Source organism: Motacilla alba, chromosome 7 (genome assembly GCF_015832195.1).
Source record: "Motacilla alba alba isolate MOTALB_02 chromosome 7, Motacilla_alba_V1.0_pri, whole genome shotgun sequence".
In the NCBI taxonomy this organism is placed as follows: domain Eukaryota; kingdom Metazoa; phylum Chordata; class Aves; order Passeriformes; family Motacillidae; genus Motacilla; species Motacilla alba.
In genome coordinates, this window is record NC_052022.1 from 14,632,809 (window position 1) to 14,659,022 (window position 26,214).

The following is a 26,214-nucleotide window of genomic DNA, read 5'->3' on the forward strand; positions in this document are numbered from 1 at the left end:
CTGAGCGTGACCTGTGGAGCAGCAGAGCTATGGGTGTGGATCAGAGCCGCAGGAGCTTGTGGGGTACCTGAAACCCTTGCACGGGAGCCAACCAGCCTCCAGAGAACAAGTGTTGATGGAAGTGTGAAACATGCTGATGAGTTTGGGGGGAGAAGAATGTGATGCTGGGGACTTATTTCTGGGTCATTTATTTCCTGGAAAGCTTGCTGTTTACTGTGTGATTGCCTTGGGCAGAAGCTGTGGGCTGGATGGAACAAGAGGGTCTTGCCCGTGCCTCCCTCCTCCCTGCAGGGCTCTGCTGAGCTCACTCACACCACCCCAATTCAATGAGCAAAGCTACTGAACTAGGGTGGCTGAAGGCAGGTCAAGGCAGCATGGGGCTGGAGCATGGGGACCTACAGTCCTGGGGAGTGTGGAAGGAGGGACAGAGAGCCAATTCCATGGCTGGATACAATAGCCTGGATTTTGAGGCTTAGAGTTCCTTTTGAGGGGGAGTAAACAGGGGCAGAAGGCAGGGCAGAGCTCCTTCTGCCCATGCTACCGACTCTGGCCTTGGTGATGTTCCCCTGGCACCCCCTGGGAAGGAATGGGGATGAAGAAGGGAAGACCCCCTGTCATCCCACTCAGATATGCTTCACTGTGGACCAGAGGCAATTCCTACCTCCCAGTGCCTTTTACTCATGGCCGAGCTTTGCTGAATCTCCAGGGAGAAGGCAACATTCTTTTATGGCTCTGTCCTTTGTCAAGGATGAACTAGGAAAAACAAACTCACAAATAGAAAGTGGAGGTACAAATACATCAATCCCAACCTTCCTCCTAACAGCCTCCCCTTTGTCATCACCTGCCCCTCACCATGCCAACTCTGGGACTTGGGAGACTTTCTCCAGCACCAACCATAAAGCACTTTGTGTCAGTCTACTGAAAAGGAGAACTTTAAAAATAATTAAAACACTGTTTTAATCTTCTTGACCTTTTTTTTCTCCTCCCCCAACCCCCCCCCCCCCATGCCCCATTACCCATGAAGTAAAAATGAGGGAAAGAAAAAGGCAGAAGGGTACTTTGTTTTCTCCCCCCACACACTCGGAGCTGTAAAATACTTCTTAATCATTGGTAGCAAGAGGATCTCCGTGCTGGGCCTCCACTTTTTGTTTGTGAGTTTATTTTTCCTAATTCATCCTTGACAAAGGACAGAGCCATAAAAGAATCAACCAGCACGTCTGTGGGAAAAAACTGCCCTGAAAAGGGTCGGAGGAATACTGTAGCATTTCCAAACAATTCCAAGGGCTAAAGCCTGTGTGAGATGCAGCTTCAGCTATAACTTGCCTTTCTAGGAACAAGCCTACATCTGTTTGGCAATGCCATATTTTGTAGGGTAAAATAAACCCTTGAGAACAAACAGGCCAGCTTATCCAGAGGGGTAAATGCTTGGGAACAGAGCTCACTTGTTAATCCTAAAACTGTCAGCAAAGACCCACTGGAGAAATTATAGCTGGCCACGGGCACTCAAGCTGTTTCCCTCTGCCTCCCTGCCTCCCCCATCCCCATAACAGCTGTAAAATCTTCTTTATTGTTCTGCTGGAGTTGGAGAGCAGCACAGAGAGGTCTCCCAGCCCAGAGCTGCAGCAGCAAGGGCAGGGGGAACATCTGATCCATTGTATCTGCACCGGTGTTATTGCTTTAGTGGCAGACAAAGAAAATGACGGTGATAAAAGGAGAACAGCCCGAGCACCTACTAAAGAGGCATATGAACAGGAAATCCTGGCTCGTTCCCACATGTGAGCTAAGTACGGTTTCTTTCCCTACAGGATCATTATGTTTAATGTCCTTCTGCAATTCAGGCAGCTGAGCCAGCGGAGCCCTTTCCCTCCCCCTCCTCTCTACCTTCCCTTCTCTCATCAGATTTCGAGCCCTCCCTGTGGAAAAATGATTTGTGCACAAGCAGCCTACACAACGGCGCTTAGAAGGAATTTGCCCCTGCCAGGAGTTATTAATGGCACCCCAGTAAATGCCCCCAGCAAAATGGGCCGCTGCAAGCATCAAGTGCGTGTTGAAAAATCGGGTTTAAATCGTCCCTTGGGCAATGACCTACTGGCCACCTAAAAAACACAGGATTGGTTTGCTGTATAATTAAGTTCAGGCCATCTCTTGTGCTTACACATGCAGAAACCCAGATGTCAGCTTGGTGCGAGTCAAAGTTCTGGGCTCTTTTAAAGCACCAGAAGACAGACTGTGAGGGCATAACATTTACCACTGGAAGAAAACCTACTTTGAATACTTGGAATATTTAACTGACTGCAACAGATAATTAGCCAACCCTCTTACGCCTCCAAATATAGATTCATTAGTCATATGAAAATATCTCATTGGAACCAAATGTGAGTCATTAGTGAAGTCAACAGCAGATCATAAAAAAGGTACCGAGAGCCTCCTTCCCGGTATCCCTGAGAAGTTGTAAGTGTGCAGTGAAAATAATTTGCTCCATTTTCTATTGAACATCTGCTGGGAAATCTGTTTAAAAGGGAGGCTTTTGAAGGGCTGCTGGTATGCAGGGCTGTGCATCCCATTTTCCCACTTTGAGATTTGTGGGAGTAACAATTGCAAATCCTCTGCTGGGCTTTTTCACTGCATTTATTTTTCTTTTTGTCTTCTTTCTCAAGTCACCCAGGCTAAAATTTGGGTTCTGTAATATTAAAAGATATTTTGTAACATGAAGTAGAATAAAAATCTCTCCATTATTTGCTCGTAATTTCAGGGGAACATGTTGGTTGGCTTGGAATTTCAGAGTCCCCTGCACTCAGAGCAATGAGTGCTGCTGCCACAGGCACCCCAAAACCAACTGGATACTTTCCAAAGTGAAATGGGGCTGGTTAACATCAGTGTCCAGCTTAAGCAAGGTGCAAACAAGCAATGATGTGTTTTAAAAACTAGAGCAAGTGGGTAGCTCCTCTATGGCAAGGTATCTGCAGCATGACGGCAGACAGAGAAATTGACCATGCTTGATTAAACTCTTGTAAAACCTGAGTTATTATTTGGGAAGATCCAGGGACTGGGATGGGACTGCATACTCAGTCCCAGGATGTAGCACAGATTTCACAGAGCACGCTGAACGCTGCAGTCCATCAACCAACCCTGCAGTCATCAATCTCACAAACAAACATGTTGTTGTATAACTCCGGAGTAATGAGTAATCCTGTGCCAAAAGTTGTGTTGTGCGAGTTGTCAAGAGCAGCATTCTGCATTTTTTCTTAATTTGAAAAAAAATAAGACCAGAACAACAAAAAATTACACCAGCAAATTTTAAATGCTCCAAAGCTGTCATTTTTCCTGTGGCTCAGGGAACTCAGTCTGCCTCAGTGCCTGACTTTAGCCATACACCCCACAAAGATATTAACTGAGTTTTCCAGCTTCATTAGCTCAGTTGCATTCCCCTGACTTTGCTGTTACTATTTTTTTATTACAGAAGAAAAGTCACCTCTATGTAATACCCCTTGTAGTTAAAATCCTCTACCTGTGTAACCTGTGGCAGTCAGGCAGCAGGAAAAGGAGTGTGATAGGGTTTAAAAGGGGCATTTCATACCAAAACCCCAAAGCTCAGAGACCTCTATCTCTGTGCCTCTGGTTGTACCCCACTTTAGGTCAGCCTCTTGAGACAGGGCCACACAGGAGGTGCTGAGTCAGCTGCAATTTGATCAGGAGGCAAAATACCCTGTGGGCAGCCAGGCTGAAGACATGGGGCATCCCTATGGGCATGGAGCCCTGGGTCTCCAAGAGGTCTCTCCCAACTGCAGGGTCCTGTTCCCATGGAGGCATGGCGGCTCCCAGGACCAACATTTGGTGAGCAACTGGGTGTTGGGACTGTCTCTGAGTCCAGGTGTTGGCTCCCATGCCCACGGTGGCACCTGGACTGAAATGAGGCTGCTTGTGCCAGGCCTGGCACTTTTGTGGCAGCAGGGTGAGAGTGGGCCCTTGCTTAACCCCCCAGCTCCCCTCGTTTTTGGGGGTGTGTTCCCCCTCTCCGAGCACTGGGTGTTGCTGTGAGGCACGTCCCCAGCCCTCTGGTGGAGTGAGATCTCCATCCCTCCCTGTTCAAGGTGTCTCTGTGAGGCGAGTCTTGGCTCCCTTCGTGTTTGGCCCCGCCGCATTCAGCGGGGCAGACCCCCATCCCCCGAGGGAGACCGTGTGTCCCACTACAGCAGGCCCTCGCCTTGTGTCGGTCAGACTCCCCAGTTCCTCTTTGGGTCATCCCCAATGCTGTGCGCGGCTGGCCCCAGCCCACTCTGGGTCTGATCGCCGCTCCCCACCGGGAGGGACAGCCCCGACCCCGCAGGGGAACGGGGGCGGGCGCGGGGGCGGCTCTAGGACCCAGCGGCAGCGCGGCGAGCCCGGCCCCGCTCAGCTCCGCTCAGCCCGACACCGCGCCGAGTCGAGTCGTGCCGTGCTGTGCTGTGCCGTACCGTACCGTACCGTGCCGTGCCGTGCCGGGCCGGGCCGTGCTGTGCCACGCCGCCTGGTTCCGTTCCGCTCCGCTCCTCTCCGCCCCGCGCCGCCCCGCCGGGGGGCCGAGCGGCGCGTCCACCTGCCGGCCCCGCCGCCCGTCAGTCCCGCCATGGCGCTCGGCGGGGTCGGGCGCGGCGCGGCGCGGGCCGCCTGGCCGCGGCTGCTGGTGGCGGCGGCGGCGGCGGCGCTGGCGCTGGCGGGGCCGGCGCTGCCCGAGGTGCTGTTCCGCTGCCCGCCCTGCACGGCGGAGCGCCTGGCCGCCTGCCCCCCGGCCGCCCGCCCGCCCTGCCCCGAGCTGGTGCGGGAGCCGGGCTGCGGCTGCTGCCCGGTGTGCGCCCGTCTGGAGGCCGAGGCGTGCGGTGTCTACACGCCGCGCTGCGCCGCCGGCTTGCGCTGCTACCCCGACCCCGGCGCCGAGCTGCCCCTGCAAGCCCTGGTGCAGGGACAGGGCACCTGCGCCCGCCGCCGCGACACGGCCGAGTACGGCGCCAGCGCCGAGCGCCCCGCAGGTGAGCAGCGCCCAGCCCCGGCCTCCGCGGGTCCGGCGCACCGGGGACGGGGCACCGAGCGCGCTGCGCGGCGCGCCAGGGACCGGGCACTGCGCGCCGGGGACCTGGGACTGGGGACCGCCCTCCGGGCTTCGGGCACTGGGCACGGTGCACCGTGCGTCGCTCAGCGGGTACCGGGCGTTGGGGACAGGTGGGCGCTGGACACCGCGCACTGGGGAACGTGTGCCGGGCCAGCGCCGGGGCAGCACCGGGGTGCCGGAACGTCCAGGGGACAAAGGAATCCTGAAGGGTGACCTCAAGAGGGTCCTCCCAGGGCAGAGCGACCCCGAGGGAGGGCAGACATGAGGGATCCCTGCAGGAGAGGAGCGGGAGTAAGTCCAGGGAAGTACAAAGAGGGAGGGAATGAAAGGGGCGCTGGAGGGGGGGACAAAGCATGAGAGCATCCCTGAGACGGGCATAATGGGGTGTTTGGGGATGAAGTTACCTCGGGGGTTAAAGAGGTTTCCTTGGTATGGGGCAAGAACCCCAGGGGTGGAATGTAACAAGTTTGGGGTCGGGGGGAATGCAGGGACTGCTCCAGGGGGCAGGCTGGAGGTTGGGGCCTTTTAGGGGGAAAACCCACCATGGGAGCAGATAGGGGTGAACTTTGGGGAGATGCAGCTGAGGGATGGGGAGGGTCCTTTGGGGAGCAGAGAGAAGTGAACGTTCAGATTTGTGTTTGGTGGAGGAGTAAAACCACCCTGAAGGGTGATGGATGCCCCAAAGATAAGGAGGGAGGTGGTGTGGGAGGACCATGTGTTGCCTGGTGGGAAGGGGGAAGCTGAGGGACTGCAGGGGCCCTGCTACGTGAGGAACCTGTTTCCTATGGCCACCCTTCCAGCCGAATCCACCTTGGAGATGAGGTGACCTTTGCCAGCTCCCGTGGGGGTCTTGGCCCCCTCAGGCTGCCCTGCTCCGGGAACTGGATTGCAGGGACGAGAGGAATGCCTCCCGGGGGCACAGCCCCGGGGACAGGGACACCAACAGGCTCCTGACCTGTTGCTGTGATTGCCGTGGGAGGGAGCACTCTTCGGGTTGCCGGTACAGTCGTGCTGGGTTTTATTAGTGCCTCCTCTCCCGTGCGACCTACTGCAAGCTCGTTCATTTTCCGTGGGATGTTGAGAACTGACAGATCAGCTGTGGAAATAGACACTAGCACTTTCTCCTTTGTAATCACCCCTCCTTGACTTCTACTGCCTTGCTGGTTTTGCTCCCCTGGCTGTGACTTGGGTTCTTGACCCTGTTTGCATAACTAGTTCAGCAGCACGACTTTGAATTCCCTCCCTTCCCTCTTGAGGCTTGATTTAAAAGCGCTCTGAACCGGGCTGTACCTCTTGGCTTCTCTCTCTGTGAGGATGGGAATGCAGCCAGGTACCTGTGCATGCTCCTCAGGGTACCTGTGCATGCTGCTCCGCCCGAGGAGGAAGAGATGGAGAGGGCGGGGTAAAGGAAAAAGAGCAGCGCGGAGAACTTGGCGCGTTTCAAGCTGCTGCTTCGCACAGCCAGGCTGCGACTGCTGTTGTCCCCACTCCCGTCCCCTCTCCTGTCCTTGCTCCCTTGCCCACCTGTGAAGAGCTGTGGAGAGCCAGGACTCTGGACAACAATGTTGATGCAAAATCTTCCTTGACTACAGAATATAAGTGTCAAGGGAATGAATTTTAGACTCTCCAGAAGAATCCAAGGGCATTTAGATTAAAAGAATTTGGCACTGACTTATTTGGCTTATGCTTTTACAAAAAGCTAGGGTGGGTGGGGGCATTGCAGTGATGGGCTGAGAGTTGATTTTCTGAGTTAGTGCTTATTTTTTTTCTTTTACAGACTTTAATTCAGAATTATGTTAACTTCACTCGGCATTTTGCTTGACTGGATTATCTTTATTCCTTTACAATAGGTGTGATTAATTCGATTGTATCTCTGTGGATAATACACACACACATAAATAGCACACTTTAAAACCCTGTAATGTCTGTGGTGCTCTGTAATATCCATAGGGGGTGAATAATAAAAATACTGGCACATCCTTAACCAGCGTGATGTGAAACATGCAGCTGGAATATTCACAGTTGAGCATGTCTTGGCAGAAGAGCTTGGACATTCAGAAAAGGGTTTGCGCTCTTCAGATTACAAAACTTTTAACAGGTTATTGTAGCCATTAGGAAAAAAAAAATCCCAACCAAACCCACAACAAAAACAAAATCTGAATCTGCCAGCTTCACTTGATACTCTTCCCTTTAGACTGTCATCTTTGATCCCATCTGCACTTGCTTGCTAAACATATATGAGGGAGCTGAGTTTGCTTTTAGTTTTAAGCAGTGACAGGGAAAGCACTCTGGCACCCAAAAGAACAGGGACTGGAATTTGCTTTCAAATGCTGATGTTAAGCCAGTTTCAAGAGTGCCCCAAGAGCAAGTTTTTGCCTGCAAAAAGCAGGTGTTGAGGGTTTTTTGGTGTGGTTGGTTTTGTGGTGCCTTTTTTTTTCCCTTTTTAAATGTGCTTAAAGGTATTTACCCTTTTTCCCCTTTCCAGCTTGAAAAGGCTCCTTTGGCTGATTCAGGACTGGAATGCAGAGCTCGTGCTATTCCTAAATTAAGAGGTTGGCAAGTTTTTTTGTCCCTGATGAGAGGCAGAAGGATTGCCGAAATGAAACAAGGAATAAAACTCTGCAAATTCTCCTGCTATGGCTCCAGCATTGTTTAGTCTTCCACTAAGGTCTGTAAAGCCAATCCTGAAATGGTTGTAGGCGGAAAGTAACATAAACCACCATGTAGCTAAGAAGCAAGGGATGTTGCTCATTGCACAAGAGGCTTTGGGTATTTTGGAGATGTTGGGAATGTTGGAACAAAATAGCAGCAGTGTGTGGAAATCAATCTGAGAACTTCTCCCCTCCCTGGGGAGATGAGTGCATCAACCCCCATCAGTGGTGGGTGTGAGGTGGAGGCTCAGCATCCACAGGGATCAGGGCCTTTTAGGTAGTTTTGGTGCCTCTGGACCTCATTCCATTGCAGTTTGTTTCAGGTCATGGTGTAACAAATTCCCCTATTTCTGACTGGAACTGCCTGACTTGGGGACAGGGTTGTTACTGTGTGCACAGAGCTCGCAGAGCTCCTGCTGGTCTTGAATGTGTTTATTCTCTCAGCACCTCAGCAAGATTATCACGGTGTTTTGCAGAGGGAATAAGTGGTGCCCAAGGTCCTCCAGGACACAGGGAGCAGAGCGAGGACTGTCTTTTCATTGTGTTATTCTGTGTCCTGGCAGAAAATGTCTCAGTCCCTGCAGCCACCTTCTATTCAGAACAGGCCATATGTCTTGTAGACACAATGTGACTTGAGAGGCATTTTAGGTAGCACTGGGGTCTTTCAAACCCTCCAGTCTCAGCCAGAGGGCAGGGATCCTGTCTTCTGTTTTAGCCATGATGAACTGGAATCAGGGGCTTGGGTGGTGTTGTCCAACTCTCAGCTCCCATGTCCTTTGCCCTTCCTTCTGCTGGTTCACCCCTCATGTCAGAGCAGGCTGGTTCAGGAGATAGTCCTGCTGCAAGCTAGCCCTAGAAAAAAGTGTCAGATCAATGACCTGCACTGGCTCAAGGTGCAGCAGGGTGCCCAGCAGGATGCCAAGTGCTGTTTCCAAGTGGGAACTTATGCTAAGAGGTGGAGCAGGGCAGATCTCAGTGATGTCAGCAAATGCCCCAGATTGTCTTGCTCAAGCTATGAGAATAGTTGAAGAACATATTTTCTCCTAATGGAGACAAGATCCTAGGAATAAAACTTGTTCCACTCGGAAAAATAGTTTCTTGAGCCACTGTTCAATGCTGACCAATTGAGAGATTTTTTTTTTTCTTTTGCCAATTCAGTTTGTAGTATTACTTTGTTTTTGGGATACTTGTACTAATTTAGTGGGATATGTCTCAGAACCCACTGCTAGCTAATGAGTTCTGATTTGGAGTCTCACTTATTAAAACTAATGTGTTTTTTCAGTCCATGCCAGTGCAAAGTAACCTTTCCAAAGGGAAAGAGAGCTGTGAAAAGAATGTGGCTGCAAGCAAACTTGAACTTAAAGAGCTGGAGTTGTCTTACTCACCTGACCAAAGTCTCCACTTTGAACTCCCATGATACAAAAACAGTGTCAAAATAGTTAACTGTTAAAAACACAGCTTGTTTTAGCATCCAACTAAAATCCTTATTTGGGTAGCTCCAAATGCCACACATCCTTCCTTACAGGTCAGATGTCAAAACCTTCATTTCCCCTTGGCAGGCAGCTGCTACAAGACAGTTTAATGTATTGCTTGAAAACACAGAAGACTCTGAAGTTGGAGGTAGCATAATGTAACTGGAATTTTAACAGCAACTTGAAAACCATGCCAGTAATGCTATGAATGCATTTTTAATTTCTACTGAATTGCCAGGAAGACTTCTGCTTTTCTCCTGCTTTTATAAGGAAATGAAGCATCCGTCATGATCTGCATGTGCATGTGTGTATCTGTCCTTCCGCCCCCACAACTCCTGACCCTGTCAGTCAAGCTGGTGGGTCCAGTGCAGCAGTGGATGTCCTAAAAGTACTGCATTGCTAAAACATGGGTGAGGAGCAGAGGAGAGCCAGGCTGTGAGTGTCCCCCTCATCCTGAGCTAGAAGCACATGAGCAAGAGGGAGGTTAGTTATGAGTGCAGCAATCAGGCTTTCAGCCTGGCTTATGCAAGCTTGGGCATTACCACACGCCAGGGAAGCTGACTACCAGAACTAAATCCACAGGAGTGTGTTAATATGTCCATAGCCTCTACAGCAGCTCTGCCCAAGATAAGCTGAATGTCTGCGCAGCTCCTTGCCTTGGAAGAAATTATTAAAAGTCAAATACAATTAGTGACAGCTGTAGGGATGATAGGTGAATGAGAAAACCACACAGTTCATCTGTCCTCATTGCCTCTGGAGCTTTGCCAGTAGGTGGACCAGGTCTTCACACTCATCTGTGGCAGCTGTGACTGGTCAAGAGAAAGCTTTTAAGTAACCTGGTCATCTTTTAAGTATTAAGACAATAAATAACACCTTTGTGAAGCAGCTTATTGAAAATAATGCTACCCCTTCCACAGTCCCACTGGAGTTTGCCGTGGTGAGAGTGCTGCTGGTGTGAAAATGGTGGTTTGGAGGGAGAGGGAAGCCTGGGAAGATTCAAGGCTCTGACCCAAAGCAGAAATGTGTTTTCATGCTGTCCCTTGGCAAATGATCTGTTTCCTTCTTGCCCTTTGCAGTTGTTTCCTTTCCTCTGGATTTCAGGCTTATACTCACTGAGTATGGTATTTGTCAAGGGAACAGCAAGAAGTCCCGTCTGTGAGAAAGTCCATGTCGTTTGTTTTATCCACATCCAGGAATTGAGCTGAGATAAACAATTCAGGAGGCAAAACAGTGAAAACTGGAATGTGAGAGGTGTCTTTGTGTATGGCTCTGTATTAGACCTGGCTGCAGTATCATCTGGGTCTAATTTATCTGCCCGATGGGCAGCTGTCGCCGTTATCCACAAACACAGCTGGATTTGTGAAGGCAGGGTTTCATCCCAGCAGCCAGCAGCATTCCTGTACCTGCTTTTCCTGGTCATTTCTGAGCTATGGAGCTAGGAGAAACAGTAGTTTCCTTGGTGGATTTTTTGCATTTCCATCTATTGTTTGGATTGGACAATTCTAAGCTTTCTGAACATGGTGAAATCTGCCTTTCCTGCTGGGACTCCTTCAGGGAGGATCTTTTGCTCTGAGCAGACAGAGTAAGAGGAATGCCAAGGCAGAATGTAAAGGTGCTGTATAAAGCATTTCTGTTACAGGAGGAAGGCTGAGGTGGTGTACTGACTTTTCAGGCGTAAGAATTCCTGTTTTCTTTCCTGGAATTAGGGTGAGATATGTAACTGTGATCAAGTGTCTGCTCTGCAGACCCTTTCTGTATTAGAGAGATGCAAATCCATTGCAACTGCTCGCACTTCCACTATCGTTTCCACGTATCTTCATCCCACCTTTCCCCTGGGGAGCTGCAGCCAGAATCAGTGTCCCTGTGACGGTGTCTTTTAGCAGCACATACTGCACACATTGTGCTTGGCTTTCCAACTTGTGCTCTCTGACTGTTTGCATCTGCCAGAAGGGGCAGGTTTGTCCTGAGGCCTGCATTAGTGTCTTCCTGGGGGAGGGAGCTGTAGAACATGTGTGCAACAACATGGGTGCTGAGTGTGCTGTGGGACTGGGAGGCTGACCGTGCTGCATGGTCCTGCTGTGAACTTGTGAGAGAAGGAAAAATCCTTGCTAGTGGTTCTTACATATTGTGCAGATCATTCCGCTGAGCTGATGTCGTGGCAGCCGTGCGCCACTTCATTCCCCGTGCACATTCTCATGCTCTGTCATATACAGGTCTTGGTCTTTGTTTGGACCCACAGAGCCATGATAAGAAATTTATCCAACCGAGTCTTCACTTTTCTGGAAGGATGAGTTTTCTGCCAATTTATCAGATTTCAAATCTAGTCTTACTATTCTTTCTACAAAGACAAATTACCTTCAGTAGACCAAGTTTGACTGAAACATCTCTGCCTACTTTCAGCAGTCACTGCCAGCAAGCTGGAAGGTGTTTCTCATTCAGAAACTGGCCAAGCGTGACCTCATTAAACGTTGAGTTGACACCTAATTACAAGAGCAGGTGATGTGATGGCTATACTAGGCAAAGGCTGAGGAGAAAAGGGTTAGTGCACAGTTATTGGAGCTTTGCTGCAGCCCAGCATTTGACTGCTCTCTGTAACTGCATTATTGATTGATTTCTGCTCAGTGTTTTGCCAGATACGTCGTTTAGTGAGATACCAGTGGGAAGATGAAGTCTCTTGTTACATCCGCTTATGGTAGAAATAAATTGTTTAACAAAGGAAAGGATCAGGAATTACATGCCTTTGTTATGGACTGAAATACTGGGAGACATCAGGTCACTTTTATAAGCCTTGAACTGCCCTCTGACATTGCAGCTTTTATTCTGAAGAAAGCTGCACTGTGCCTCTTGGCTGGTGAGGGAACAAGTTCACTGCCTGGTGCTCTCTGTAGTCAAAGATCCCATTAATTCTGCCGGCTGCAAGGAATGATTTCTTGGTATTTCATTCTGGACTGTAATTGAGAGTGACACAAAGCACTGGTGGGAATTGGACTGTGTTGAAATCCCTGCTTTTTCTGTTTTCTGCAGATAAACCAGCTCAGGTGGGATGAGGGTATTTCTAATGCTCTGCCCTTGAAATTTATAATATTTTCAACGCCTTACTAGCTGAAGGCAATTTTAGAGAGGTGTCTTTGTGCCTCCTTCCAGCTTGTCCTTGTGATGCAGGATGTCTACAACGTTGACACACAGTGCACTGCACTCACTTGCATAACATGTGTGGGATTACATGTCTTGTAATATAATGAAAATTCATAAAGCTTTGCCCAGTATTTTTGCTCCAGACTACAGCAAGGTTTCCTGGTATGATGTTGCTGGTCAGACTTCAGCCAGAAGTCTGGTCTCAGCTCTCCTGGCTAGTTGTAGAAGGCTTAGTCCAAGCTGATTAATTTCTCTTGGCTTGATGAGGAGATTGAAGCCTTCCTTCCCTTGTTTTCTCCTTGCTGTTTTCCAACTAGATAAAGGTGATCATCTGACATCCATTCCTTCAAAAGTGCTTGCTGCTCAGTCTGAGGTGACTGGTGAGTTGTTGTTGACTGGTAGGGTTCCTCTTCTTTTGGCCATAATGAATAGGACTGCTTCTATGGCTTCTGAAGGGGTGATTTGGGTAGGATTTTGTTTAGGCAGAAATCCAAGTTGTTGCAGGCTATTACAGAGATCATTTGGAGCAGAAGATCTGGTTTTCTAGTGGTGTTTAGGGAATATTGCCCTTCCTGAGACAGGATGCTGGGTCAGCAGTACAGGTACTAATTAGAGGCTAACCCACCAATCCATCACTGAATTTAAAGAGCACTCTGGAACTGGGAGAGAAAAGTGAGACTAAAACAAAATTATGCCTTCTTACAGGTCAGCTCACTGTGGGAATTCTGAGTAATTTTGTTGTTTTTGATTTTAGTAACTAAAATCAGTGTATTCTCTCCTTTTTTTCCTTGCCAGACCCCACAGACCCTGTCTCCCCAAGCTTTCAGATTCCATTAATTCTTGTGCATTATCGAGGGATTTTGGCTGATTAGATTCTTTCTCTGCAGAGGAGCCCAGCTTCCCACTGCCTGCAGCTGGGACCTGTAAAGCTCAGCTTCCTCGCACACCCAGCTAGGTGGTTGGAACACAACTTTGGATGTCTTCAAGACAAACTTGATGCCCTGTTCCTTTCAGGGCACCTGTTGCTGAGAGCATGGCCAAGACTGGGCAGGTGGACAGCAGCTGGTCTGCTGAGCTTTGAATAAAGCCAAAATGCCTGTTTTGGGCTGACTTTGGAGGTCTAGGAAGGTCTAGATCTCTCTGTACATAACTGAGGCATGGTTGGTCTGTGGGCACAGGGAGGAATTTGGCACGGAGCCCTCTGAAGCAACTGTCTTGTCTAGTAAAACTTGGGCTGTGGGAGTCGGTGTGAGGAAATCACAACATCCACTTTGGTTTCTGCAGGCCCTGTCCCGGGGGCTGGTTGGGTGTTGCAGGAGGCCACAGGAATCCTGCTTGTGACCACAGCCAGATTAATGGCCACTTGGGCAGCTTTTCAGAAGTGAGGAATTTGTCCACTTTCACAATAGTGGCTAGAAAATCCACATGAATTAATTAGTTTTATTACAGGACTTGTCCTTCCTGCTCCTCCAGGGCTGCCTGACACTGAACTCATTACATGAAGAAATGGAAATAGTACTAAAAATAAGAACTGGTATTCCAAGCCTTTGTGAGGAAACACACAGAGTACACTGACATCCTCCACCAGATGTGCTTCCCAAGCAGTGGCTTTTGGCCAGATGAGATCTAAACCCAAGTTTTAGATCAATTGCAGCCACTTAAATACCCCCTCCTGCTCCACAACGCAGTCTTCTCTCAGCCTCTTATTCCCTGCTCAGTTTAGGCTGTTCATTTAGGCTTTGTAATTACTCCCACTGTTTCAGTTTGATGCAGTGTTCAGATCTGACCCCTGGATGTTGCACAGTGAAAGCTGTGCACTTCAGCCTCCTCTCCCCATTAGAATGGGTCTTCTACCTTGCAAGGACCCTGTTGGCTTTTATGGTGGAGAAGTGCTTGGAAATACCAGTGCTCTGCCCTTGAGTTGTGGTGGCATGGGACTTTGGAAATGTTTAATTGAGTGTAGTCAGAGTAATGTTAGACTGAGTAAATATTTTGGGAGCCCAGAGCCAATAATTTTCCCTTGCTTATGTTTGTGGGGGGTCAACCTGCAGAAATTTACCACCTGTCACATGGCTTTTAAACAAATGTGCGTGGACTCAATGTGCTTTTATTTTAATCCCTTTTTAGAAGTGCTGATGTTGTCTTGAGATTTGCCCTGCTGGTAAGGGCAGGTGTACTGCTTGCTGGTCATTCCAGTGTTTGCTTTATGAACATTGCTTCAGATACTGTGGTTGGACAGGCTCATTTTGAGTCTGACCCCTCCTTTCTGCTCAGCCCCACCTCTGTGATCCAGGCTTGACTTGTGTTTTTTGGATGAAGTGAGTTCAACATGAGAAAGCTGACCCGTGGAGTGGTAAAGTTCCTGCAGGTCCCACAGCACAGAGTGGTATGGTTTCTGCTTAGCCCTCTTGAGAATTGTGACCCTCATCCTGGACTGTGGCCAAATGAGCTAACAAGGACTGAAACGCAGAATTTCCAGCATTAACAAAATGTGCCCTGTACAAAGAGTAAAAAATGGAAATGCAGGCATAGTTTCTTCTAATCTCAGATGATTGGAAAGCTTCTGTTGTTCTAGTAAGGTTTGTTGTGGATTTCAGTTGCTGCTTTCCTTAATTTTTCAGTTTATTCTTTTTGTCACGCTGGTTTCAAGGATTTGTTACCTTACTCCTGGCCATTAGGCTGGTCTGCACATGCTGAAACTGACCTTTGCCAATTCAGACCACACTGAAGGTGCTTGGGCAGTGCAGATATAACGGGGCAGTAGGTGAACCTGTGAACCTGTGAACCTGGCCGAATGTCGGTCACATTCATAATCTGGCTTTAGGTGACAGCCAGTGATGCACAAATTTGGAACTTACAGAAGGAGTATGGAGTGAGCCTTGAGAGGTGGGAGCAGTGCTATGGAAACCCATCATGCTGCTGATACTGCTCAGCCCACGATTTCAGGGATTTCCAAAGCACAGCCTGGTCTGCTGGCTGATCACAGAGGTATCTTCATCATTTGATGAACTGCCCTGACTTCCAGCAGTGAGACTTCAAGTGCTGGGGGAGGCAGACAAACCCACAGTGATGTCTGTGTACATCAGTTCTGTGTCTTGAGGCTTCAGCTGTGGCAAGAAGGGAGGTGCCATCACTCGGGCTGTGCCCAGTGAAAGAACAGCCCTGCCCAGATCTGTTTTTATCCTTAGCTACAGGGTGTGCTAGGAGGGTTGAGCCTCTGGCTTGTCGTTGTCAGCAGTATCCTGTCCCCTGGAGCTAATCTGCCCTAGCAGAACTAAAATGTCTCCGCTGACCTAAAAAACTGCTTGTAATTGAAATGCAGTGGGCCCCATAAATATTTAACCGAGTGTGTGTTTTGCTGTGCATTTTTTTTCCAGTTCTTCTCTTCTGCTTTTCCCTGCCTGTGTGTGGATAGTCAACTGAATGCACATCCCCTCCATGGCATCCTGTGATGAAATGGCATTTTTGGCAGTTAAATAATGCATCTTGCTTGTCTTCCTTCATCATCATGTTTAAGGTGAATATCAAGCTCAGTGTTGAGTACATGAATGCTCCTGTGGGAAGGTGTACACCCCACTACAGGCTGCCCGCTGCCATGCAAACCACATCCTGACATCCAGTGTGCAGCCTGCATTAAGATTTTGCGACTTTGCTGCTGAAGCAGTGGACTCCCATCAGATGAGGGAAGTTACCAAAGTTTTGCCTAAGAAATAGCTGTGGATGGATTGGACTTCAGGTTGTGAGGCAGAAAGAGCCTGCAATGCAAGGCTGGAATTAATGCAGTCAGACAGTAACAAAGGTATCTCTGTGAGCAGCCGGCACACTGGGATGAGCTTTGGAAATCCCTGAAATCGTGACCTGAGCTGGGTTGATTGCCTGACACCAGTGCCTTGTGCAAGGTGTGCAGCCTGCCCTGTACTGGAGTAACCCCAGCTGGGATGCTCTCCTTTCTCCAGCTGTGGAAGCGTGCACTGTGCCTGGAGGACACAAAAGCCAGAGCCTGGCAGGGACTGGGACAGTGCAGATTAGACTGCTCCCGTGGTGGAGTTAGGCTGGGGGTGCTGCAAAGCCATTGGAAAGAGTCACCCATCATCATCACAGCTCAACCCAGAGCAAATGTGATTTCCCCATTGTGACAGAGTCAATGGCTGCATTTCAGAGCTGGAGCGGTGGTGTTGGTTCCCCTCTGATCTGAGCCCAGCTCAGGGGCCGATGCAGGGCAGTGCTGCCATCCTGTCCCGGCTGACATGTCCTGGAGAGAGTGGAGCTATGCTGTTCTCAGCTGGGGTCAGACCCTGAGCAGCCTTGGGCCAGAATTGCAGGTTTGCCCTTTTCCCAGACAGACACATGCATCTGTTTAAGCCGCCATGGCACAGGACGAGCCAGACTGAATCTCCCTAAAACTGCCTCTGTTTCCCAAGGACCTGAAGCGGGGGTCACGGGAGTGGGATTAGACACCACAGTTTGAGGACGCATATGCTGCAGTGCTGCCTAGAGGGTGCTTCTGTCCAGGGGCTTTCCTGTGGAGAGACACAGCCCGGGAAGCAGAAATAGCAAGTGACTAAATGTCACGGTTACATTCCTGCCATCTGAAAAGAATTCCCTATTTTCTTTTGGCTGCAAAAATTAACTTCCCTTTTCTCCTCTCTGAGCGGGCGAGCTGGCTCCCGGTGGCTGTGCCCTCGTGGCGGATGCACAGGACGGTCCAGGTCAGACTGAAAGGAAAACTCTCCTACTGGGGGCTTTTCACTGTTGTGCTCCTTTCTAAAGAAAATGTGCAGGGCTTTTCTTGGCCCTTGTGAAGGCCAAGATGCAGGTCTGTAGCTGGAATAGGATAAGACTGGCCTCATTTGGGAGCTCTTCTGGGTTTTGAGCTGCTTGCTTCCCTTCTGCATCCCGCTGAGCTGTGTGGGGTGGGGGCTGGTGGCTGGCATCCGGCTTTTTGTTATTCATGTAATTAATCTCATTCCTCCCCGACTGTGGTTCTGCAGCCCCCAGGCACAGACTGGCTGTTTAGCCTCTGCTGCACAGTAAGAGCTCCACCTGGGAGTCAAGGAAACTGAGGCAGGTACAGCTGAGTGTGTTGTTCTTGGGCGTGCTTATCCTTTGGTCCTGGAGGATTCAGTAATGTACCTTAGGAGAGTAAGACTTAGACTGAACAGCTTGCTAGTTGCTCCAGTGATGAGCACTACAGAAATTATGATGGTGCCACGTGTTGCCTAGTTTGAATATGCCAGGGAGGGGAAAACACGGAAAAGGCTGTAGTGCAAAATTCCCTGGGATTTTTAAAAATTTCTTTTAATACTCTTTGCAATAGCAGAAGTCTGGAGTTTTGTGGGATGAAAGCCTGATGGGTAAGGAATGACTCAGCAGCTGCTCCACCTGGGAGTAGTCAAGAGCTTGGACCTTTGACTTGCAAAAGTCTTTTGTGGGCCCTCTGGGATCCCCGTAGTGCCAAGAAGAAAATATGCATCATTATACCCATGCTGACCATGTGCATTCAGGCCAGCATGCTCATCCCAGTCTCTCTTGCCTTTTTCCTTTCCTGCTTTTTTTTTTTTTTTCTCTAGAACCCTGTATTTTTTCCCATTGCATTTTTTCTTTTTTGGTCAACAAGTTTATTATTTTCCTACTATGAGGTGCTGTGCTTTCTTTCTTCCTCTTGTGTTCTTGCTGTGGTTCTGCCAGCCTCATCTTCTCTCCCCATGCTTTGTCTCATTTTTACTTTGCATATTTTCATCAGGGTGCTAGCAGGATTATTGTGACCTGTCTGGCTCAGTGAAGACCTGCTGAAACCTGCCATTCATTGATCCAGCGAGAAGAGCCGTCAAGGAGCACTCCTGCCAGGTTGGGAGGGTTGGGCAGAGCTCTGCACAAGCATGTCTGGGAGCTGTGGAGGTGACACTCTCTGGGTTTGGAGTATGATGGAAGCCACATGTTGGTTCCTGCTTGGGACTGATCCTTTTGGTTTGGATGCCAAACCATTTGAAAGAAAACAAAAGGTAAAACTAAGGTTTTATTCTGGTAACTTTGCAATATTGACATTGCTCCTTGGGAGCACAAAGGAACCTCAAGACAAGCTTGCAGAGATATTTAGGGAGACCAGCAGCTAAAGAAGTTCACCACTTGAGCATCTTTAAAGAAAGAAAAGGTAACGAATATCCACACTCTAAAAAGCAATGCTAAAGAACATGCCACCAGTGATCCAAGGATGTGTGAAAAGTCATCCCAAACTCTTCCTATCCCTGAGAGGTGAACCCAGGCTGTCTGGGCTCCCACACTGTAACACATGGGTTTTGCAAAACTCTGACATTTCAGTTGGCAAAAGCAGCAGGTGGTGTTTAGGGGAGAGCCTGGAGGAGCACAGTGATCCCTCTGGGCCTGATGAACCTCCTGAGCAGCAACTGCAGGAGCCAGCAGGATCTCTGGTTCAGTGAGTGTGGAAGACTTTAGTCCCAAATGGCCAAACTCTTGGTGGCTTGTGTTGTCATTGCTCTTCCAGTTCTTGCTGAAATTGGGCCATAAACATACCTCCTTGGTGGAGCTGCTGGCACACAGGCTCCCTCCACCCAACTGGCCCCAGAACTGACCACAATCTTCTATTTCTTTTCCTTCTAAAAGGACCAAAAAGAAGCCTTGGGTTTGACCATAAGCCAGCCTCTTTGACTTGATTGCTGTTACTGCTGCAATTAAACGCAAACAAAACCAAAACCTGGAATGTTTTCTGTATGTCCAGTTTTAGTTCCCTTTTTTTTTCCACGTCATCAGCCAAACCAAACAGCCCCAAAAAGACCCCAGGTGTTTGCACTGTCCTGCTTTTCATGAAAATGCACAGTTCCTTTATAAAAACGTGTGCAAGAATTTGGGGTTTTCCTACTCGCTCTCTTTCTTAAGGGTATTCAAAGAGAGATCCTCTTTGTTATAGCTGTGTTGAGATGTTTTTATCCTGGCACTGTCTCTCTCCAAGGCAGGGCAAGAAGAAGCCATCAGGAAGCTGTGGAAAGAGCAGCAGTGACTTAGAACCAAAGTGAACTTACGAGCAGAGCCCTTCAATGAAGTTTTCCTGGAGGTGGTGTCGACCCTCTGGATGGGTTAAATGTCTGCATCTATAGCCATCCCCTTTCTCCCCTCCTGCAAACTGAACAGGGATTTGCTGGAAGCCTATCCCAAACCTGAGGCTGGTTGCTTGTAAAGTGGTGCTGATCCAGTGCCTGGTCTGCACTTGGATCAGTGCCCATCCACCTTCCAGAGAGTGGGGGAGTCAGGTCCGCAGGGAAGGTTTTCCCAGGTTTCAGTGACTCAAGTGACCATTATGGCATGTGGGCTGAGACATATGTGGACCTTTATGTCTTGGCTCTTTTTCTCCAATTAACCTGAGGTGCTGTCTGTCGTCTCAGCATGTAATTCCTCTCTGCTTTGCATCATAATTCCAGCCGGTGCAAATTGCTCTCCTCCTCTGCTGATATCCGTTCTCTGACTTAGCATTTCGCATTTCTGCTGCTGCTGAGTTCTGGCCTTCCCCCTTTGGGGGCTGGCACCCACCGAACCCAGCTGAGAATGTGGCCCTTTGTGCCGGAGCTGCTTGCAGGAGCAGGGGAGCTTTGCCTTCCCTGCTGCGAGCCTTTTTGGCTGGAGAACGCGTGCCCTTTCCTGGTGGGGAGGGATTTAGGGGTGAGGGGGAGGTGAGAGTGCTCCTTGTGCTGGAAGAAAAATGATGAATGACTCTCTTGTGCTTCTGAACAAAACCAGGAAATGGGGGGGGGGGGGGGGGGGGGGGGAAGCAAAAAAAAGAGGAAATGAGAAACAGTAAAGAGGCCTCCCCCGCCTTCATATAAGCAATCACTCCACAGCATCTGGAGCCCAGTAAAAGGGCTGTTCCCAGGAGACCTCACACTCGACAGCCACACAGATCTCCTTTATTGCAGACTCTTGAGGATTGCACCCTCACCCACCTCCCCTGTGCTGGCCCTGCACCTCAAACCAGCCTAACAAGGGCAAACTGAAGCTCAGTTTCCATGGCCATGAGCTCCAGAGATGGTCGAGTGTGGCTCGGCTGGCAGGGCATCGATCCACCCCAAGGATGTGGCTGTGATGCTGTTGAAGCAGCCGGAGCACCTGCATGCTGTTTGTGCTGGCATGCTGCCTGGCAGCACCAGGGCACAGACAACTGTGGTACTCTGGTGTGAGATTGGCTGGACTGGAGTTACCTCTCCTGCCCTCTCCCCCAAAACTCTTCTGGATGCATTAGATGGAGTTGGGAAGAGCAGAGTGGGTCACTGTCCATTGTGGTGTCGGATTTTAAGCACACTCTGTTAAAAACCGTATCTGGTAGGAACCTCAATAGGTTAAGCTCTTTCTTACTGTAGCTTTGCTGGTGTTATTGGTTTAGCCATTGTGGCAGTAGGCTAACTGTAGGGCTTGTTGGCAGTAAGAAAACTGTTCCTGAGTGCAGCTTTAAAATCATAATGTAAGTCTCAGAAACAGAGACCCTGGGAGGGGAGTGGTTCCCATCCATTTCCAGATGGAGGTGATCAGTTAATCACTGAGCATCCTTATGATCTCAGCCAAAACACTGGGTCCTAATTTAGTTGTAGTTTTTACTCCTCTGTTGTGTTAATCAAGTCCCAGTTGAATTTTTAAGTTAAGTGGGAAGGGATTTGGTTGTTAGTTTCACCTTCCTGAGCTGAGAGGAGCTCTTCTTCTCCTGGATGTAAGTCAGTGAGCTGTTGTCCTCTAGTCTGGAGATGGGGAGTGTTTCTGATATGGCATTTGGGTCTTCCCAGGGAATTTTTGGTGTTCAGGGCTCTGTAGCAGAATTATTTGTCACATAGGTAATGAAGATAGTGGGGAACCTCTGTGGTGATGGATGTTTTTGTCGCTTATAGCCAGAGATTATACTTTAACCCAGGCTTTATCTCAGTGCTTATTCACCTGTTTGTGTGACCCCATTTTCATTCATACAAATCTGGAGGATTGAGTGCATTATCTGAAAAATACATTCTCTCTTTTTGTGGGCATGGGAAGAGAAAGTTTTCTACTGCGAAAAGTTAAATCACCACTTTGGATATTTGCAGCTGTTCTTGAAATCCCCTCTTATCCCCTTGTCAGCAGAAGGGAATCCTTACCCTGTTTCACAAACGCAGTGTCCCCCACATGTATCTCTGCTTGGCAGGCTCCCGAATCTCAAGGGGCTGAGGTGAGGGATGGCTGGGCTCACACAGGTGACATGGAGGAAAGGCAGAAATTGCAGAGGAGTCACAGACACCCCACTGTTTTGGGGAGAAATCAGGTTACATCCTTGCCAAGTGGAGTCTTCAGATTTTCCCTAGCTAGTTAATGGTGAGCTTGGTGGTGATGCTATGGATTTGGGCTGTTGGTCTTGGGCAGCCTCCTTGTATATTGGCTGGACTCAAGAAGAAAAACAGTATTACTCTTGAGTTTAAAGCAGTTCCTGGGGTTGCTCAGCATCTAGAGGAGTTTGCTGAGAGGGACAGTACTGTAAAAATCCTCAGCTCTTCTGCCTAAAATCCACAGGGCAGTACCTTCCTGAACTGCTCTACCTTTGCCCTTGTGTCCTGGGTTTTGGGTGCTTGAGGAGGCATGTGAGAAGCCCGACAGACCTCCACTCTTTGCACTGCCTGAGCCCTGGGGTTAGCTTTGGAGTGACCCCTGAATTGCACTAATTTGGAGGCAGTGCTGAGAAGAAGCACTGAGAGCCCTGGCTGCGAGGTCTGAGCTGTGCTGCTGTGGGCTTAGCTGGAGAGCAGTGGTGTGTGTGGCCGGTAGCAAGGACAGATTTTGTGTTTGTGTTGCAGAATGGTCAGGGCCTGGGCTGCGAGCTGGTTATTCTTTATTTAGCAGTTATGTGACCAGTCCTTAAAGGAGGGCAGCTTATGATTCACCCCATGCCTCCTTTTGCCTTTACATGAGCAGTGCTTTTCAAACAGGGTTCTTGATAGCTGTGGAGAGGGGTGTGCTGAGTCAGCAGCTGTGGCTGCTGCTGGATCAGACGCTGGTCAAGGGTATGAAGTTATGGGGATGCCTCAGGCCATTGCAGCCTTCTCTGCTGGCTGCCCCTGTGTGAGGGGGGACCTTGTGCTCTCATTAGTGCAAACCAGCAGCATTTGAGCCTGGTAAATTTACTTTCTCTGGAAGTCACTTGATAGGAAACCCTGGGTCAGTTGACTGGGTGACTGCTGCCCTTTGGTCCTGAGACCTTCAGAGTTACATGGGCCCACTCAAAGGGAGAGAAATTTTAGGAATTGTCTTCCTTGGGAAAAGCTCCTGAGGGAAGTCTGACTCCTCTGTGGTTTCCATAACAGCATGCTGAGGTGTCTGCATGTCCTAATGTCTTACTAATTTGCCAGTGATGATTTTTTTTGAGTTATTTTAAACAGGCGCATTGTGCAACTAATGGGCTTTTTATTGGTGGTAAACAAGCCGAGCTAGACAGGAATGCTGCTGAGGCTGGACTGGCAGGCTTGCCTCTCAGTGCTGTAGAAATAACTTGTTCATTTTTTTTCCTTAAAGAGGGAGAGAGAACCTGTGGCTCTTCTGCAGCCTGATGCTCCTACCAGCTTCCCCATGGAAGCAATGGCAGAGGAGCTGAGGTGCATGCTCTGCACCTCATGGCCTGATATTTGGGTCTAAAACTGCTTTCTGCATTGGCTTAAGGGACTGTGACTTTTGGTGGGAAGCCAGTGGCTTTGCCCTCACACCGTAGCTGGGTGGTGCAGGGCCCAATCCTCTCCTGGCCCAGAGAGCAGCTTCCTGCCGGGCAGTGCCTGGGATGCTCGAGGCTGAATGCATGGAGCTGGTGGGTCTCCATAGGGGCAGTGGAAAACACCCTGTCTCTTATCACACCTCTTGCTGGATGGGGTCAAAACTGTGCACACAGAGCATTTCCTCACTCCTGGAAGGGAGTGAGGGCAGGTTGGAAAGAGCTCCACTTGGGGGAATGCAGGTGCCAGGCAGGGCTCGGGCCGTGCTCACTGCGGGGCTGTGCTGGGCACTGCGAGCTTGGGGCCGTGTCTGGCTCAGCCTCTGTCCCTGCAGTGTGTGTGTCACCACCGGCCAGGATAACCTCAAGTGAAAAGTATCAGACTTCAGTGGCCAAGAAAAGAGTGCTGACCTATTTTGGACACTTATTTATATTCAAGTTGCTTCTCTCTGTCTCTGTGAAAAAGCTGTTGTGACTCCAATACTTTTTAAAAGTTTTTCCCCTCCCTTAGCTTTTGTTTGTAACAGGATATGATCTAGGACTAACATCTGCATTTTTCAGTAGCCAGAATAAATGTCTTATTATCTTTTATTTTTCTTGCTGAAACAACACTTTTACGGAGCAAAGCCAGTTTTGTGGTAGAGCTAAGCATTTAGTTGCATTGTGTCTCAATTTTTACAGGTTCCCCTTTTAATAAAAGTCTTTACTATAATTCCCAATTTTCAGACCAAAGTGGAAAAAAGTTGGAAGTATGTCACTGCTGTTTCTGATTGTGAGCAACAAAAAGTCATCTAATGTAAAGTCACAAAACTTCTGGAAAAAACTGTTTGTTTTTTGGGTTTTTTTTAAGTACAGTTTCCTTCTGTCACTTATTGGCTGTATGAATTTGCTGGAATCTTCATCTTCTGAAGGATCATAGTGGTGAAAATGTTTTGGGTGTGGTTTTTTTGGGTGGTTTTTATTTTTTTCTTGTTTTGACAGCTATTCACTAACTTTGTGTGCTGCAATTCACAGTTAATTTCGTACGTTTTTTTAAAATTGAAGCTGTAGTTTCTCTTGACAAAATTCTGCTATTAGAATAATCATGAAATCTAAGCAGCTTGGTCAGGGTAGCTGTGTGCACTAACCCTAGGTGGATACTTGTCATCCTGTAGGTTTTAGGATTTGCAATTCTGTCAACAGTAGGAATATAAGTTAGATACTTAATCAGCAAGGAAAACGAAGGCAAATGCTATGAATATTCATCGTTCATCCATAAATGATGGTTGTATCCATAATACTGTATTCTGTAATTTTTTCTGCTTTAAGGTAGGAGGGTCTTACTGTGAATTTTTTGGGTTTTTTTTTTTTGTTTTTGTTAGTTTTGTGTTTGGATTTTTGTTTGTTGGCTTTTTTTTTTTTTTTTTCCTTTCTGTGTGTGTCTTTAAGACCTGAAAGGGCAAGGGTGAAAAAACTTGCTTTATGGAAATTGCAAACCCTTTGGCTTCACTAGCTGAGCTTGCAAACTCACTGAACAGTGCCAACCTTGCACTGAACTAGCTGCGCCCTGTGCAAGTGCATCTACATGAAGATCATATGCTGTTCCCAGAAGGCCAGGGGGAGCCTTTCCATAATCCTTACCTGCAGCTGGATTTGACCCAAAGTATATCTGAGAAAGATTATGGCAGTTTCTTTGTTGAGCAGCATTTTGGTGGCTTTTGTGCTGTCACTTCTGTGTTCTATCTTTAGTGGTTGACATGAAATTACCAGTTTGCGTGCCCAGACAGACACACAGCCACTTGTACCCCGTGTGTGCACTGAAATGTCTGTGTGCATCGATGTGGCTGCGTGGGATGATCCCCTTGCAGCATGGCAGAAGGGCTGTGCTGGCTCCCTGGGCTCCCTAGGCTGATGGCTCTGTGGCATCAAGTAAAGCTGCTCCTTGAGCATGGTCAGGCTGCAGCTGTTGCTGCTGGTGAGGTTGGTCCTGTGCAGGGTTTTGGAGAGAAGGACTACAAATTTTCTTATTCCTAAACTACAGTTTACCTATTCTGGATGCACATGGAAATGACTGTTGCATTTTCCTTGAGTCCATCAAGGATCAGTCCCTTTGCACTTTGGCTTTGTTATCTCCATGATTGCTGGTGGTCGTGTGCATGTGTGGCTTCCCACCTTACACACTAGAATGTCAGCAGGACAAATTTTTTATGAAGTTACTGGGGAAAGCTTATGATTCCATATTGTCAGTTTCTTGGAGACATTTGGATCCAAGGCTGAGGCTTGAGTGTTCTTTCGTTGTGTTACTGCCACCATGTTTGTCTCTAAGCATGAAGACTGATTAAATTACAGTGCACCTCTGATAATGTGCACATATGGCAACTCTCTGAAGTTTCATATTAATTTTTATTTTTCATGTGGTAAATAATCATGCTCACACATCCAGAGGGTTGAGGAAAGAACAGGACACAGTAATTGCTGGATATGAATTTCAAAATTCCCTGTGGAAGACGGTCTAATTAGATTTAATGAGCTGGCTGGTGAGCATGCGTGTGCATGTGTGCTTTCACCACCTCTCTTGAGCCAACTGGATCAGAAGTGCTTATGTGTGTCCAAGGTGAAGTGGAGGAGTATGTGGAAGAGATATTTATACACTTGGAGAGTGCAGGTTTGAAGCAGACTTCTACCTGCTTTTCTCGTGTGTGTGCTGTAATGAGGGACTTCCACCACGGAGGTCAAGCATTTGATAATGCAGGTGGTAAACTGGAAGTGAATTTGCTGTGGTTTCAGCTGCTTGGTGAAGAGGGATGGGAGCAGAGTATCTGTCTCTGTGGAGTTGGTATCCCTTCCTCTATAATGTACTCCTCAGAGCTGCTCGTGCAGGGGATAGCAGAGCTACAGCAGGTCACAGGATGTGTTGCCACCGAGCTGCCAGGAGAAGGTTTTGAATTAGCTGGAGGCAAATGGTCAGTGGGGCTGGGATTTCTGTGAGCGAGGTGGATTACAGCCGTCAGGTTTGAACATTGCTGTGTTTCTGATCTGCTCTGCTGGCTGGTTTCCCACCCCTCCATCACTGGAGACAGCCCTGAGGTGATTGTGTGCAGTTTGGCTTTTTTGCGGGGGTCATTGCCATGGGTCAGTGCTCTGTTTCCAAGAAGGACCAGAGTGAGTAGA

The 26,214-nt window shown here is 48.7% G+C and overlaps 1 protein-coding gene across 1 annotated transcript in view; it reads left to right on the top strand.

Moving 5' to 3' along the window:
- The first annotated feature begins 4,273 nt into the window (after nt 1–4,273).
- IGFBP2 (insulin like growth factor binding protein 2) overlaps nt 4,274–26,214 on the top strand; it is a 57,427-nt gene continuing 35,486 nt past the window's right edge. Inside the window, exon 1 of the mRNA XM_038142405.1 lies at nt 4,274–5,006. Coding sequence (XP_037998333.1) covers nt 4,607–5,006 — 400 coding nt within the window. The 5' untranslated portion in view covers nt 4,274–4,606. The remainder of the gene's footprint in view (nt 5,007–26,214) is intronic.